This window comes from Callorhinus ursinus, unplaced genomic scaffold, assembly GCF_003265705.2.
Source record: "Callorhinus ursinus isolate GAN/ISIS: 27379988/994484 unplaced genomic scaffold, GSC_fseal_2.0 scaffold39, whole genome shotgun sequence".
NCBI lineage: Eukaryota > Metazoa > Chordata > Mammalia > Carnivora > Otariidae > Callorhinus > Callorhinus ursinus.
In genome coordinates, this window is record NW_027397101.1 from 5,236,507 (window position 1) to 5,249,902 (window position 13,396).

General features: G+C 39.9%; 1 protein-coding gene and 1 pseudogene across 9 annotated transcripts in view; both read left to right on the forward strand.

The window, feature by feature from the left end:
- AOPEP (aminopeptidase O (putative)) overlaps window positions 1-13,396 on the forward strand; it is a 347,107-nt gene that overhangs the window by 226,452 nt on the left and 107,259 nt on the right. For all 9 annotated transcript variants that reach the window (XR_012374760.1, XM_073880702.1, XM_073880706.1 and 6 more), the window contains 2 exons: window positions 207-314; window positions 10,816-10,859. Coding sequence is in view for 8 of the 9 variants with exons in the window: in XM_073880702.1 (XP_073736803.1) it covers window positions 207-314; window positions 10,816-10,859 (152 nt within the window). In the remaining variant the exon portion in view is untranslated. The remainder of the gene's footprint in view (window positions 1-206; window positions 315-10,815; window positions 10,860-13,396) is intronic.
- On the forward strand, window positions 2,279-2,873 carry LOC112808513 (ATP synthase F(0) complex subunit C2, mitochondrial pseudogene; annotated as a pseudogene).

The window sequence follows — 13,396 nt, forward strand, 5'->3', positions numbered from 1 at the left end:
AACAGAAGAGTTGAAAGCAAAGTAGCAATTCCCTAATTCCAGGTCCAGCCTTACTGGTAAGGATCTGAAAGTGCAGCCCAGGACAGGTCAGACAGAACATTCTCTATGTGCAGAAAGCACTGGTGGGAAGTTAGAGTTGGCTGCGTCGTAAGCAGCTTTCTCACGAACCCATGATAGACATCTTTTTTTTTCTTCCTTTCTTCTAGGGCTATTTCCTTCTCCGGTTCCTTGCCCAAAGACTTGGAGATGATACCTATTTTGCATTTTTAAGAAAATTTGTGCACACATTTCATGGGCAGTTGATTCTTTCCCAGGTAATTTATGAGTTGTCATGAGTCCATGATATATAATTGGAGGGAGTGTGGCATGTGGGGACTAGGTTATGTGAGTATCAAAAAGTAGGGAAAAGATTTACGATTTAATGCAATAGGAAAAGTAGGGAGTTAATGAAGTGAACACAGGGAGGTGTTGTTTTGGGGAGGGTGATCTCCCTCTAGCTTTGGGGCAGACTGTAACCCAAAGCTGTCCTATGCACAAGGATGTGGATAGTTGCACCTTACATGACCTTAAAAACAAAAACAACACAATCCTGCTCTTCCCTTTACCTGGAATGATCTTTGCAGGGTTGGCTCTTTCTTATCCTTTTGTCTTGGCTTGAATACCACAATCTCAGAGTCACCCCCGCTGAACATCTGTGTACCCACCGTGTTATTCTTTGCCCTTTGCCCTTGTCATTGCCTTCATTGTCATTGCCATTATTCATAATTATATTGTCATTGGTGGATCCATTTGTTTTTTTTCTATCTCCTCCATTCTGTGCATAAGCTCAACAAGGCCAGACCATGTTCTTTATCTCACCAGTACCTAATACACAATCTGCACACTGTACAGGCAGCCTATATATCAACAAATCAATTAATAACAAGACACACTGAAATATTCAGACAGCCTGGCCACCAAACTATCAGAGAGAGACACTCTCAGCTTATACTGGTGTCGGGCCAAGATGCACATAGCAAGAAAGATAGCAAAGAGGGAGCGGCTCTGAAAATAGTGCTCGTAAATGACAGAGAATAGAGGATGCGGCCTTAACACCAGTTGGTCCGATGGGTATTCTTGATATTTGACAGTGATGCTCATACACAGTTTTGAAGTCACATTGTCCACAGTGTTAGCTGTGATGTGTGTGAGTGTACAACCAAAACACGTACAGTGGGAGTAGCGTGAGCGTAACAACACGAGATGACTGTTCCTTGCTCCTACATTCTTTTTTTCTCTTGGTTGGGGGGAAAGGAGGGTCTTCCTAAACATCTATTTGGAAAAACATCTTAAAAATAGGCTCAGAAATCTTATATGCTTGGTGGACCGATTAACCCAAACTCCCACTGCCTAAAACCACTGCGCACTGAGATACTGTAGCATTAAATGAGCGTGTTGCCCGTCCTGTGACTTCTGAGGTGCTGATGTCAACTTCCCGTGGAACGCTTAGTGCCTCCTCTACCAGGTCACTCAGGTTTTCTTTTATCTTTTCTGAACAACAGCTTTATTGGTTTTTCATGACAGCTTTATTGAGATATACCATATATATTCATATACCATATACCATATGTATATTCATATACCATAAATTTCACCCTTTTAAAGGGTACAAATCAGTGGTTTCAGTATATGCGTGAGGTTGTGCAACCCTCACCACTCTGCCGTTTTCAGAATATTTTCATCAGCCTCACAAGAAGCCTCATACCCATTAGCCATCACCGCCCCACTCCCCCCCTCCCCACTCCAGTGCCAGGCAACCACTAACCTACCGTCTGTCTCTGTAGATTTGCCTCTTCTGGGTGTTCCACATAAACGGAGTCATAGAATACGTGGCCTTCCGTGCCGGACTCCCTCATGTAGCACAGTGTGTTCTAGGTTCATGTGGTAGCACGGAGCAGCACTTCATTCCTTTCTTTATGTCAAGTTTTACTTTTTAAACTTTGGTAAAACATAACAAAATTTACCTTTTTAACCACTGTAAAATGTATAGGTCAGCACATTAAGTATATTCACATTGTTGTGCAACTGTCAGCACCAGGCATCTCTAGCATGTTTTAATCTTCCCAAATTGAGACTTGGATCCATTAAACAATAACTCCACCTTATTTCCTTCTCCCCTGGCCCCTGGCAACTGTCACTCCAGTTTCTGTCTCTAGGAGTTTGACTGCTCTAGATACCTCATATAAGTGGAATCATACAATATTTGTCCTTTTGTGACTGGCTTATTTCACCGAACGTAATGTCTTCAAGGTTCATCCATGAGGCAGCACATGTCAGAATTGCCTTCATTTTTAAGACTGAATATTCCGGTCTTCTCTGCACTGGGAACAGCTGTCCAGCCACAGGCCCTCATCCCCTGAAAAAGACCGCTTGTGCAAAGTTCTTGCTCAGGAGCACCTCTCAGCTGTTGAGCTGATCACTGTCTGCAATGGTGCTAAAACCACTGGGGACATGGACAGATGAGAGCCTCAGCAGCCTGGCAGCCCCGCGTCCCCTGACCTCACTTATTTCCAGCCGCAGCTTCCGAACCAGCGCCATTTCAAGGGACATCCGCACAGCGGCCAAGTTCATTGGGGCTGGGGCAGCCACGGTAGGGGTGGCTGGCTCTGGGGCTGGAATTGGGACTGCATTTGGGAGCCTCATCATTGGTTATGCCAGGAATCCCTCTCTGAAGCAACTGTTCTTCTCCTACACCATTCTGGGCATTGCCCTCTCGGAAGCCATGGGGTTCTTTTGCCTGATGGTGGCCTTTCTCATCCTCTTGGCCATGTGAAGTAGCCATCTCCACCTCCCATAGGTCTTTCTCCCGTGTCTTGTCTGCCCTGTATGTTCCTTTTCCTGTACCTCCCCAGGCAGCCCGGGGAAAGTGGTTGGCTCAGGGTTTGACAGAGGGAAGATAAATAAATACTGTATTAATAAGAAAAGAAAGACTGAATATTCCATTGTCTGTATATGCCATATTTTGTCTATCCATTCATCCGTTGATGGATGCTTGGGTTATTTACACATTCTGGCTCTTGTCAATAATGCTGCTATGAATGAGTTCCTGCCTTCCTGTCTTTTAATTATATTTGAGGAACTGCCATACTGTTTTCCACAGTGGCTGTACCATTTCACATTCTCACCAGTAGTGCACAAGTGTTCCTATTTTTCACATCCCTACCAACAGTTGTTCTGTTTTTTAAATAATGACCATCCTAGTGGGTGTGAAGTGGTATCTCAGTGTGGTTTTAATTTGCATTTCTCTGATAGTTAATGATGTGGAGCATTTTTTTTAAGTACGCTCCACACCCAACTCTTGAACTCATGACCCTGAGATCAAAGAGATGCATGTTCTACCGACCTACCGAGCCAGTTGGGTGCCCGGATGTTGAGCATCTCTTCATGTGCTTATTGGCTTTTTGCTTTTTTATATCTTCTTTGGAGAAATGTCCATTTAGATTCTTTGCCAATTTTTTATTTGGGTTGTCTTTTATTTTTGAGTTGTAAGAGTACTTTATATATTCCAGATTCAGGTCCCTTATCAAATATATGATTTGCAAATATTTTTTCTCATTTTATGGGTTATCTTTTCACTTTCTTGCTAATGTCCTTTGTAGCACAAAAGTTTTTAATTTTGATAAAGTTCAATTTATCTTTTTTTATCTTTGGTTACTTATATATTAGCTATCATATGTAAGAAACCATTGCCTAATTGAAAGTTATGAAGATTTACTCCTCCTTTCTTCTAAGTGTTTTATAGCTTTAGCTCTTACATTTAGGTCTCTTATCCATTTGAGTTAATATTTTTTATATGGTGTGAGGTAGGGATCTAACTCCATTCTTTTGCATGTGAATATTTAGTTGTCTCATGACCATTTGTTGAAAGATTATTCTTTCCCTCCATTGAATTGTCTTGGCATCCTTGTTGAAAATCAGTTGACCTTAAATGTAAGAGTTTATTTCTGGACTATTAATTCTATTCCATCAATCTCTATTTCTGCAAGTACCACAGTAAGGTTAGAAATTCTTGCTTTTCAACTGAGACATACTCATTATAAAAAAAAAAAAAATTCAAGCAATACGTAAAAGTACAAAGAAGAATGTGAAATACTATTTAAAATCCCGCCACCTATAAATACCCATAATTAATATTAGGTGAACTTCATTCCAGAAATTACACTATTCTCTCTCTTTTTGTATGTTACATGATATGTATACATTCATCTGTATGTATATGTGTACACACATATAAAGATACAAAGGTATATGTAGAAGTAATTTTATAAAGGTAGGATTATATTATATGTGCTTTTTAATTAAGTGTTTTCAATTTTATTTTACTTGAATTTAACAAATGAAAAAGAAACTAAAGTGAATGCAAAGAACTTTCCTGAACTTCGTATAAATGTAAGAGAAATCATTTCCTAAAAGATTCTTCCATAGTCAAGAAGGATGATTACAAAAAAAATCTTTGAGGTTGAAATTGTTATTTTTTCCTCTTTAGCTATTTATTACATTTTTAGAAAGCAACAGTTTATTCACTTCTGTAAAAGCTGAGGAAATTAGCAGTTATGTACTTCTACTACTTTTCCCCCAATTCAAAATTTTTCATAATTAAATCTCTTTATAGAGTTAAGGTTTATATCATTTGTTATATGTGCTGTAACCATACTTTTCATAGTTGTATAGTCTTGGCTCTAGATTTAAAGGACTTCAGTTTCACCACCAGTCACTTTGCCATGCTTCTGTATTCATGAATGCCTTATTTTGATTCCATTTTTTGTTGGCTGAATTTTGTTATCAAATTGATGTTTAAGTTGCAGACTCACTGCTTCTGTGATTTTTGAGTTCTTGTGTGCTTGAGAATGTTTGTCTGTTGCCTTTATATTTGAATCACAAACTGGCTGGGTATAGTATTCTCCGGTCACATTTTCATTTTCTCAGAACTTTGTGGCTATTGCTTAACTGCCTTCTGATTAATAATGTAGAAACTTTTTTTTTTTAAGATTCTATATATTTATTTGAGGGAGGGAGAGAGAAAAAGAGGGAGAGAGGGTGGGGGAGGGAGGATCAGAGGGAGAAGGGCAAGCAGACTCCATGCCCAGCATGGAGCGCAACTTGGGGCTCGATCTCAAGACCCTGAGAGCATGACCTGAGCCGAAATCAAGAGTCAGCTGCTTAAGCGACTCAGCCACCCAGGTGCCCTGCTGTGGAAACTTTTGAAGTCAGCCTACTTTTTCCTCTTTATGCCACTCAGATGACAGAAGAATTCTTTCTTTATCTTTGACATTTAGTAATTGACTCAGCAAATAGCTTGGTGTTATGAGTCTGCATCAGTTTTATTTTTCCTGAGAAAGGAGTGTGCACTTCCAGTCTTACTTTCTGTTCTTCCTTCTTTCAGCAAAATTGTCTTAATTGTATGTTTGAACACATTCAGGTTTTTCTCCCTTGCAGGGTTCTGGATTTCAAGGTTGCCAGTTATCCTTGTGTTATATCATCTTTGTCCTCCATACCTTTCATTTTCTAATTGCTTTCATCTTTTTCTTCTTAAATGGCATGTGTTTATCTCAAGTGACATTATTTTTATTATTAATGTTATTATAACATTATTATTAACTTTTTCTTTAATGTCTATATTTTTCTTACTTTTTTGTGTTATTGTCCTGTGCTGGTATTATTTTGGTCCTTAATTTATTTTTAATTTTTAATTATTTATTTATTTTTTAAAATTTTATTTATTTGACAGAGAGAGAGAGACATAGCAAGAGAGGGAACACAAGCAGGTGGAGTGGGAGAGGGAGAAGCAGGCTTCCCACTGAGCACGGAGCCTGATGCGGGGCTCGATCCTAGGACCCTGGGATCATGACCTGAGCCTTCAGCTTAGGTCTCTCTCAGTCGCTTAACGACTGAGCCACCCAGGTGCCCCTATTTTGGTCCTTAATTTATTTCCTTTGCTTTGAAATCTTCTTTTCATCTCATTTTGTTGTTTTGTCATCTTGTCTCTGAGCTTTCATTTTACTGACTTTATGTTCTTATTATGATCTTTTGTTAATTTATTTTATAGTGTAAAACATTCATAGAGAATTTTCTTCTGTTCCTTGCATTATGTTTTCTTCAAGACTGGAGTCTGTCTTTTATCCTGTGTTTCTTAGTTCTGCTCTCTCTTTATGTGGGTTTTGTTACATTAATTTGCCTAGTCGCCATACTTTTCTTCTTGCTCATTCTCAGCATGTGTAGCCCTGTCCTGACCTTTTATTTATTCTCATATGTATGGGAACATTATTCTTGATTTCTTTCCCAACTCGTCGGAGACGTGTTTTCTTTCCCTCTGAGCTACAGTTTGAAGCTTGGATGTTCTGCATGGTGGAGCTGGAGGGGAAGAGCTCCACTGGGGCTGCATACAGCTTTTGTTGCAAGAATTTGGCTCCATGAACTCTTGAAATTCTGTTAAATGTTCCAGTCAAGATTCTTTTCACCTGATTTGGATGCAGCTTTTTCCCCACTGCAGGTACTCTCTCAATTCACATTGTTCCTGCAGTTCAGCGTGGAGCTCTAGAAGCTCTACAGCCCTAAAGAGCATCTTAGTTGTTTATTTCCCAGCTTTTGCTCATCTCTCTCCAGTAAACATTTCTAGTCCCTTAACAGTAAAAAAAAGAAAAAGAAAGAAAGGAGGAAAGATAAAGATATTCCTGTTTCTTTCCAAATGTGTGGGTATTTGTGAGAATTTGCAGGGTTTGGGCAATTCACCAGTCCCACTACTGCTAAGCATGAGGTTGGGGGTGGTGCAGAGTGAGGGCTGGAGGCTCTGTTGGAATCTTATGTCTCTTTCCTTAGTTGTCTCCTTTTGAAGTTTATGCCACGAGGCTGTCCTTCTTTCCTTGTTTGGATGCCTCTGGTGACATTTCTGCCTCCCCCCCTTTTTTTATTAGTGGATTGGGTTTTTGTTTATATTGCTTGTTAGTGATGACAAAGGCTGTGATCCAGTTTCTTTGCTCAGAAGTCCTTCAATTTCTTCTTTTTCCAGTTTGCTTCTTAATCTTTTCCCTTGTGAACACCCCACCCACGCAACATTTTGGTTTATCACCATCCCAGGCCCCACTGCAGGTTAACAATGACTTCTTCCCAGACAATTCATGTCTCAGTCCTTATCTTGCCGACGTGGTCCTTGCTTAAATTATTTGGTTATTTATTTTGCCTCTCCTACCCACCCCCCATGACCATGGTAATTATTCATAAAACATCTGAAAGAAATCACTAAACCTGTGCAATTATCAAGCCATTGCCAGTTTATCCCATAGAATCTATGTGTACCTGCTTTTTATTGAATATTTTTACCAGGACTAAAAAAATAATTACCAAATTAGCCATGTGCCAAAAATCAGCATAGTTTTTTTTTTTTTAATCATGCTTAATTTAATGTTGTTAGGTGTTGATGAAAATAAGCTCTCTGGGACTGACCTGATTCGCATATAGAATGTTAGAGAGGAGGAAATGAAAAAATTTTCTCAAGGAAAAGAAAAAATTTTTTGATTGGGGTGAGGGCTTGTAATAATTTCCAAGGATCCAGATAAAATTTTATCCTAGCCTGCTGTCAAAACAGCAGGAGGCCTTTTTTGTTTTTGTTTTTGTTTTTGTTTTGTTTTGGGGGGGTTTTATTGTCTTGTTTCCCTTTGGTTTTAATCTTTTTTCAGACATACTGTAGAGGTGACAAACTGGGACTCTGGCATCTGATGCTAGACAACTTTGTCTATGATCCTAGAATCAGCCTTGAAGGAAAGCCCTCCTTGTCCAGTTAAGATTTGTAAATTGCCTTTACAAAATTGCCAACATGCTGAAGCGAAGAGGAAAGATGGATGAAAGAATTGAAAAGAGGTGGTGAGGGAAGGAATAATCTTAGGAAGCATTTTTCTTTTTATGTTCTCCTGTTGTGGAGATTGGAGAAAAGCGTCTATCATGAGTCCACTCCAGGAGTGTATGCCAGTTTACAAAAAGAACCAGGAAAACTAGCATGTCATGGTTAATGATTAGATCATGAAAGGAGTAAGAAGGGCCAGCCAGTAGGGTTGAATCCACTAATAGCTGCTATAGCATTGGGGCCAAGAATCTCTTTGGATTGGATGGAGTCTAGACAGAACATCTAGAACTGTGAATGGGCATTCACATAGCCCATGGGAATATGGGCACCGTGCCTTAGAGATGCTTGAGGTGGTGGGGTTTTGTGATCCATTGTGATCTTCTAGACCTGTTGTCCCCAGCATTGGTTGAGAGCCTCCAGCGAGCTGCTGGGTGGCCTCCAGGTCTCAGCCCTAAGGCAGGAGAGGCAGATGGCCACCTACCAGGAGGCGGAACAAGGTTTCATAAAAATGAAGCAAGGTTTCTTGGGGACCTCCTGTACTTATCCTATATTGACACAAAATTCTGGAACATTGTGCTCTGCATTCCTGTAAAGAAAGATCCAATTGTAATTGGAAAATGCAAAAGGGCAGAATTAAGGTTAACTCTGAATTTCCTGCTTCTCCTGCAATTCAGTTCTCCCCCCTGTCATTGAGTTAATGTCATCCCCCCCCATAATTGAGCATAAATTACTGGACAAATATGGAATAAGTTGATATGGACTCTAAGGAGATAATGAAAAATTTAGTAAGAAATTATCAGTACAGCACTCAGATTTTTAAGAAGCAAAAATACTGTCAGTAAGCCAATGAAATATTTGCAAAGTAATCAATATATCAGATTGTGATAAATCAATTTCTAATTTAACCTTTTTACAAAATGATTGTTAAAATTATAAAAATAATGACTTTAAGAACCTCAAACAAAAATAATTCTTCACATTCTAGATATTACTCATTTCCTTTTTTTCTCCGTATACCCACTGCAGGTCCAGATGTGAGACATTCTATTTGGAGTTGTCCCTTTCCATTATGACTACATGATCCATGTTTTTCATATTAGTTTTGTTACTCTTTGTATCATTTATTGTAGGTGAAGCAGCAGTAGACAAATAATGACTTGGAAGGAGAACAGAGGTTAGGAGAAATAAATCTTTCATTAGTACTCCTAATAGGGAGACTTTGCCTCTGGAAGAAATGGCCCTAGCCACCTGTAAGCACACAGGGACGGTGGCTTTGCTCAGTGCCATGATGGAGAGAGAACACCTCATCATACAAATTGTTTGCAGATTTCCATTCCTCTCTAATTCCATCTGTTTGTAATATGGAGGTCGGTGCTGCTTCCATCTCGCACTGTGTCTTAAATGGATCTCATCAGAGCCCTGTGCTGACCCTGGATCTGCAGACTTGATTCTTGCGGGGTGGGGCGGAGTGTGTGGCTTCTTTCTGCAGGAATTCTGGTTTGGTAGCATCCTGTTTGGTCATCTGGGCTTACACAGAGGCCCCTCTTTAAAGGACCCGTTTTAAAAGATTATTTTCAACTTATTAAAATAAAAACTTCAAGTGTAGATCTTATTGATTGTTCAATATCAAGTCCAGAAAGTTGAATATTGTTCTTCTCTGTCTCGTGTTCTGTATTTATCCAAAATGTATCTTCTTAAACCCTTCAGACAACTTAGGTTACCACTAGCCTTGGGTCACTTAGCAAATAAAAATGCACAACTCCCACTTAAATTCAAATTTCAGATAAACAACAAATAATTTTTTAGTGAAAGTATGCCCCCAATTTAACTGGGCGTCCTGTATTTTATCTGACAAATCTGGTTGAGACCAAATCAAGATTCTAGAATTTATGGGCTGAAAAGATTGGTCATGATACCCAAGGTGCAAATTAAATATAAATGTAATCTTGAGCATTCATATGTGAATTTTTTTTAGGCCTATGGTATTGTGGTTATATTTTTAAAGAGTCTATCTTTTAGAGATATTTACTGAAACATTGATTGATGGTATTATATAACATTTGGGATTCACTTCTGAATGATATAGGAGGCAGCTAAGAGGTTAAGATGGATTGGCTGTGGGTTGATGGGTACATAAAGGTTAATTATACTCTTCTCTACTTTTGAATGTGTTTGAAATTTTCCACAGTATAGGAAAAAATAGATGTGTCTAAGTTATGTGTTTAGGTTGAAAAAAATCTATTGTTGAAAGATCCTAAATGTGAAGCAATAGGAGATTGCACAGTGTCACTAGAAGTAGCTTCAGACTGAGGCAGGGGCCCACCAGCCATTTTGTAATTGTGACATCTTTGTTCCTCCACTGGGATATTAATTGTCTTGATTTTTGTCTTCATCTTTTTGTTGTTGTTTTTGTTTTAGATTTTTTTAAGTAATCTCTATACCCACTGTGGGCCTCAAACTTACAACCCTGAGATCAAGGGTCTCATGCTCTACTGACTGAGCCTCTAGGCACCCTGTCTTTATCTTTCCAGTGAACAGTGTAAGAGTGTTGCAAGTTAGTTCCTAGCCTCTTGGAGTCAAGAGTGTTCAGGTGTCACAGGATCTCTAGGGAAAGTGGTTAAGTAGAGAGGGGATACTGCTTTATGCTATGGTCAGCCTTTTGAAAATAGTTAAACATGAAATAAACTGTTGGGTTGGGTCAAAATAACAAACAGTACATTTTTTAATTTGTGGTTTTTACAAAATAAATCTCTTTAACTGATTGGATTGAAGCCCTGGTAAATTAATAAATAGAGTATATAGTCTAATAAGTCAACACAGGCCTAGCTTCCCTAGCAGGTGAGCTGTCAGCAGCTGGGAGCACTCGGGCTCTGGCATGATTCTGGACAGTGTTATTTATTGATGGACATCTTTAATGGTTTGCTTTTTTCTTCTTCCAGGATTTCCTTCAAATGCTGTTGGAGAATATCCCAGAAGAAAAAAGGTGAGGACCGATTTAGGAATTAGGAGCCCGGTTTTACTTTTAATGTTAAAAATGACCCTGCCATTGTTTGGCTTGTTGCAATCTAGAAAGTTCAATCTTCATCTCTTAACAGAAGTAGGGACCTAGCCCAGGACAATCAACCAGCCCTAGAGCTAGGTCTGCGTGGATGTTGGGAGCGAGGGCATGCAGCGTTGGGAGGGCCCAGAGTCAAAAGCCCTGAAAGTAGTATGAGAGACAAGCCAGGGACACTTCATGGCCTCAGCTGCTGTGAAAAAGAAGGGAGGAGAGGAAAGTTCTAAGTTAGGGTTCTCTAGTTAACACGGTTTAATATAAGGAAATGCTGTTTAATTGAAGGTAAAAGTGTAGCATAGTAATAAGAGCCTGGGATTTGAAGTCAGGCTCTCCTAGGTTCTTACCCCAGCATGGCTCCTTCCCAGCTCAGAGATTCGGAGCAAGTTACTTCATCCCTCCAAATTTCAGTTTTTCACCCTTGGGAGGAATAAAAGATAATATCTGTGAAAAGTAGGTGTTCAACAATGATTGATAACAGTTATATCAATAGTCATCTTCTGTGCCTCAGGCCCTGTGTACAGGATCTACCTATAGTAAATCATTTAATCCTTGTTACAGTACATCCCCCCCCCAACACCATCATCATAGTGGGTATTGGAGGGCAGCACTTCCTATATGCAGGCCCTCAGTTAATCCTTCAACCAACACTATTTAGTGCATGACATGTCTATCCCTATTTTCCCGGTAAGAGCACTGAGGTACTGAGGGGCTGACCACGTACAGGAGGAGGCTTAGGACCTACATCAAAGTTTACAGTGGGTTCATTCCAACCCTCTCCTTCTAATTTCCTATCTTAATTTAGACACTAGAAGTGAATACCCTGAAACATAATTCCCAGTAGCAAAATTGGTATTTAACGTTAAAGGGGGGCATCTTGAGAAATTAAACATTCCTTTGAAGAAGAGCCAATGTTCTTCTCCTTTCTGATCCACAGATTTAACTATGTTTTTATGCTCATAATAGGTTTCCAAATGTGGAAATGAATTCTTTCACGCAGACACTGACTTGGACCCAGGCAAGGCCATCCTCCATGTAGGTGGGCCACCTTTATAGGCAGTCCAAATGGAGTGTCTTAAAGGGAAGGTGGCAGGGTTTGAGCTGCAGGAGATGACATGCAAATTCAGGGGGGTATCCAGGGGCCATGAAGACATGAAGATTTTTTTCTAAGTGTTAGACTTTTGCCTGGCCTTTTGTTTAAACTCCCCATCTTCCACCTTCTACTTCCAATTCTGGCTTCAACTCTTAGAAGTGTTATTGTTAGCCGCTTGTTTTTTTAAATTAGATGTGAACACACGCCCATAGAGCAAGCCAGAGCATCATATAAAATGAACATACCCATATTATTTGATAAATTCCTTCATTTCTACCTCTTTGTGTTCATGCTTTTTGATGCTGAAGGAAGTCTTACACAGGGAGATTGCGTGGGGCTTTAGTAATCGGCCAAGATTATTAGCTCTTCAGGACGCTGCTTTGAAGGAAGTGTGGCTTGTTTTGGAAAATCTGAAGTGTTTCAGGTTTACCATCCTTTCTTTTTAAGCAGACATACGGACTTTCTTCATGCAAAATCACATCAGATGTGGCCATTATTCCTAAGGTCAGGAACAACACTTTACCTGCAAGACATTTTTTCCCCCCTTTTCTTCTGTACCTGCCCTGGAATAACTTCTCAGATTCCCTGATAAGAGGGAGCAGTTTCCTTAGAAACCAATGCAAGAAAAGAAAGACAAGACAATTACTAGAAATGGTGTATTCCTATTACCAGTCTGTACTATACATTCTTTTGGAAGAACTTAGGGCACAAATATAGCAAATTTCATGGAAGCAACAAAGTGCGTTTTTAGTTGGGAAGGGCTTCTTTCTTTCCATCCTCTTCCTAATAAGGTTGTGAAGTTCATGGAGATGGCCCCAAGCCCGCTGGCTCCACGGGACTGGGATCTTATCATTGTGAATATTTGTCGAGGGACACACTGTTGGGTCCACAAAGAGACTTTTGTTGGGATGGTCTCTGTTTAAGGGTGGCCACCGACCACCAACTTTCACCCCCCGAGAGGACGCCTTTCCCAGTTAGGGTCATGTTTTGGCTAGCAGGTTTAAGCTTCCTTTTAAAATTCCCCTTAAAAGGTAAGGCGATTTCCTTCCTGCAATGAATCTATTTCAGCAAGTATACCAGAATATTTTCTGAACCTTGAACATCTTTCCTGCTAACCAATGTCAGAATCTAATTCAGCTATTAAAACAGACCGTTTGCCCTTTTACCTATGGAGCATATTGTACCAATTTTATCTGGGTCTCCAAAGGCCCCACACCTACCCCTGGAGCCTCTAATCTGTAGCCCGGCTGCAAACTGATCCTTGGGCACATCTGTCAGGCACGTGAGCCATTGTGAGCGGGGCAAGGTTCTTCAGATTAGACCAGCCACTTAGTGTTCAGGGGCCAGTCTCCTCTGTGTCACACTGTTTTGCGTT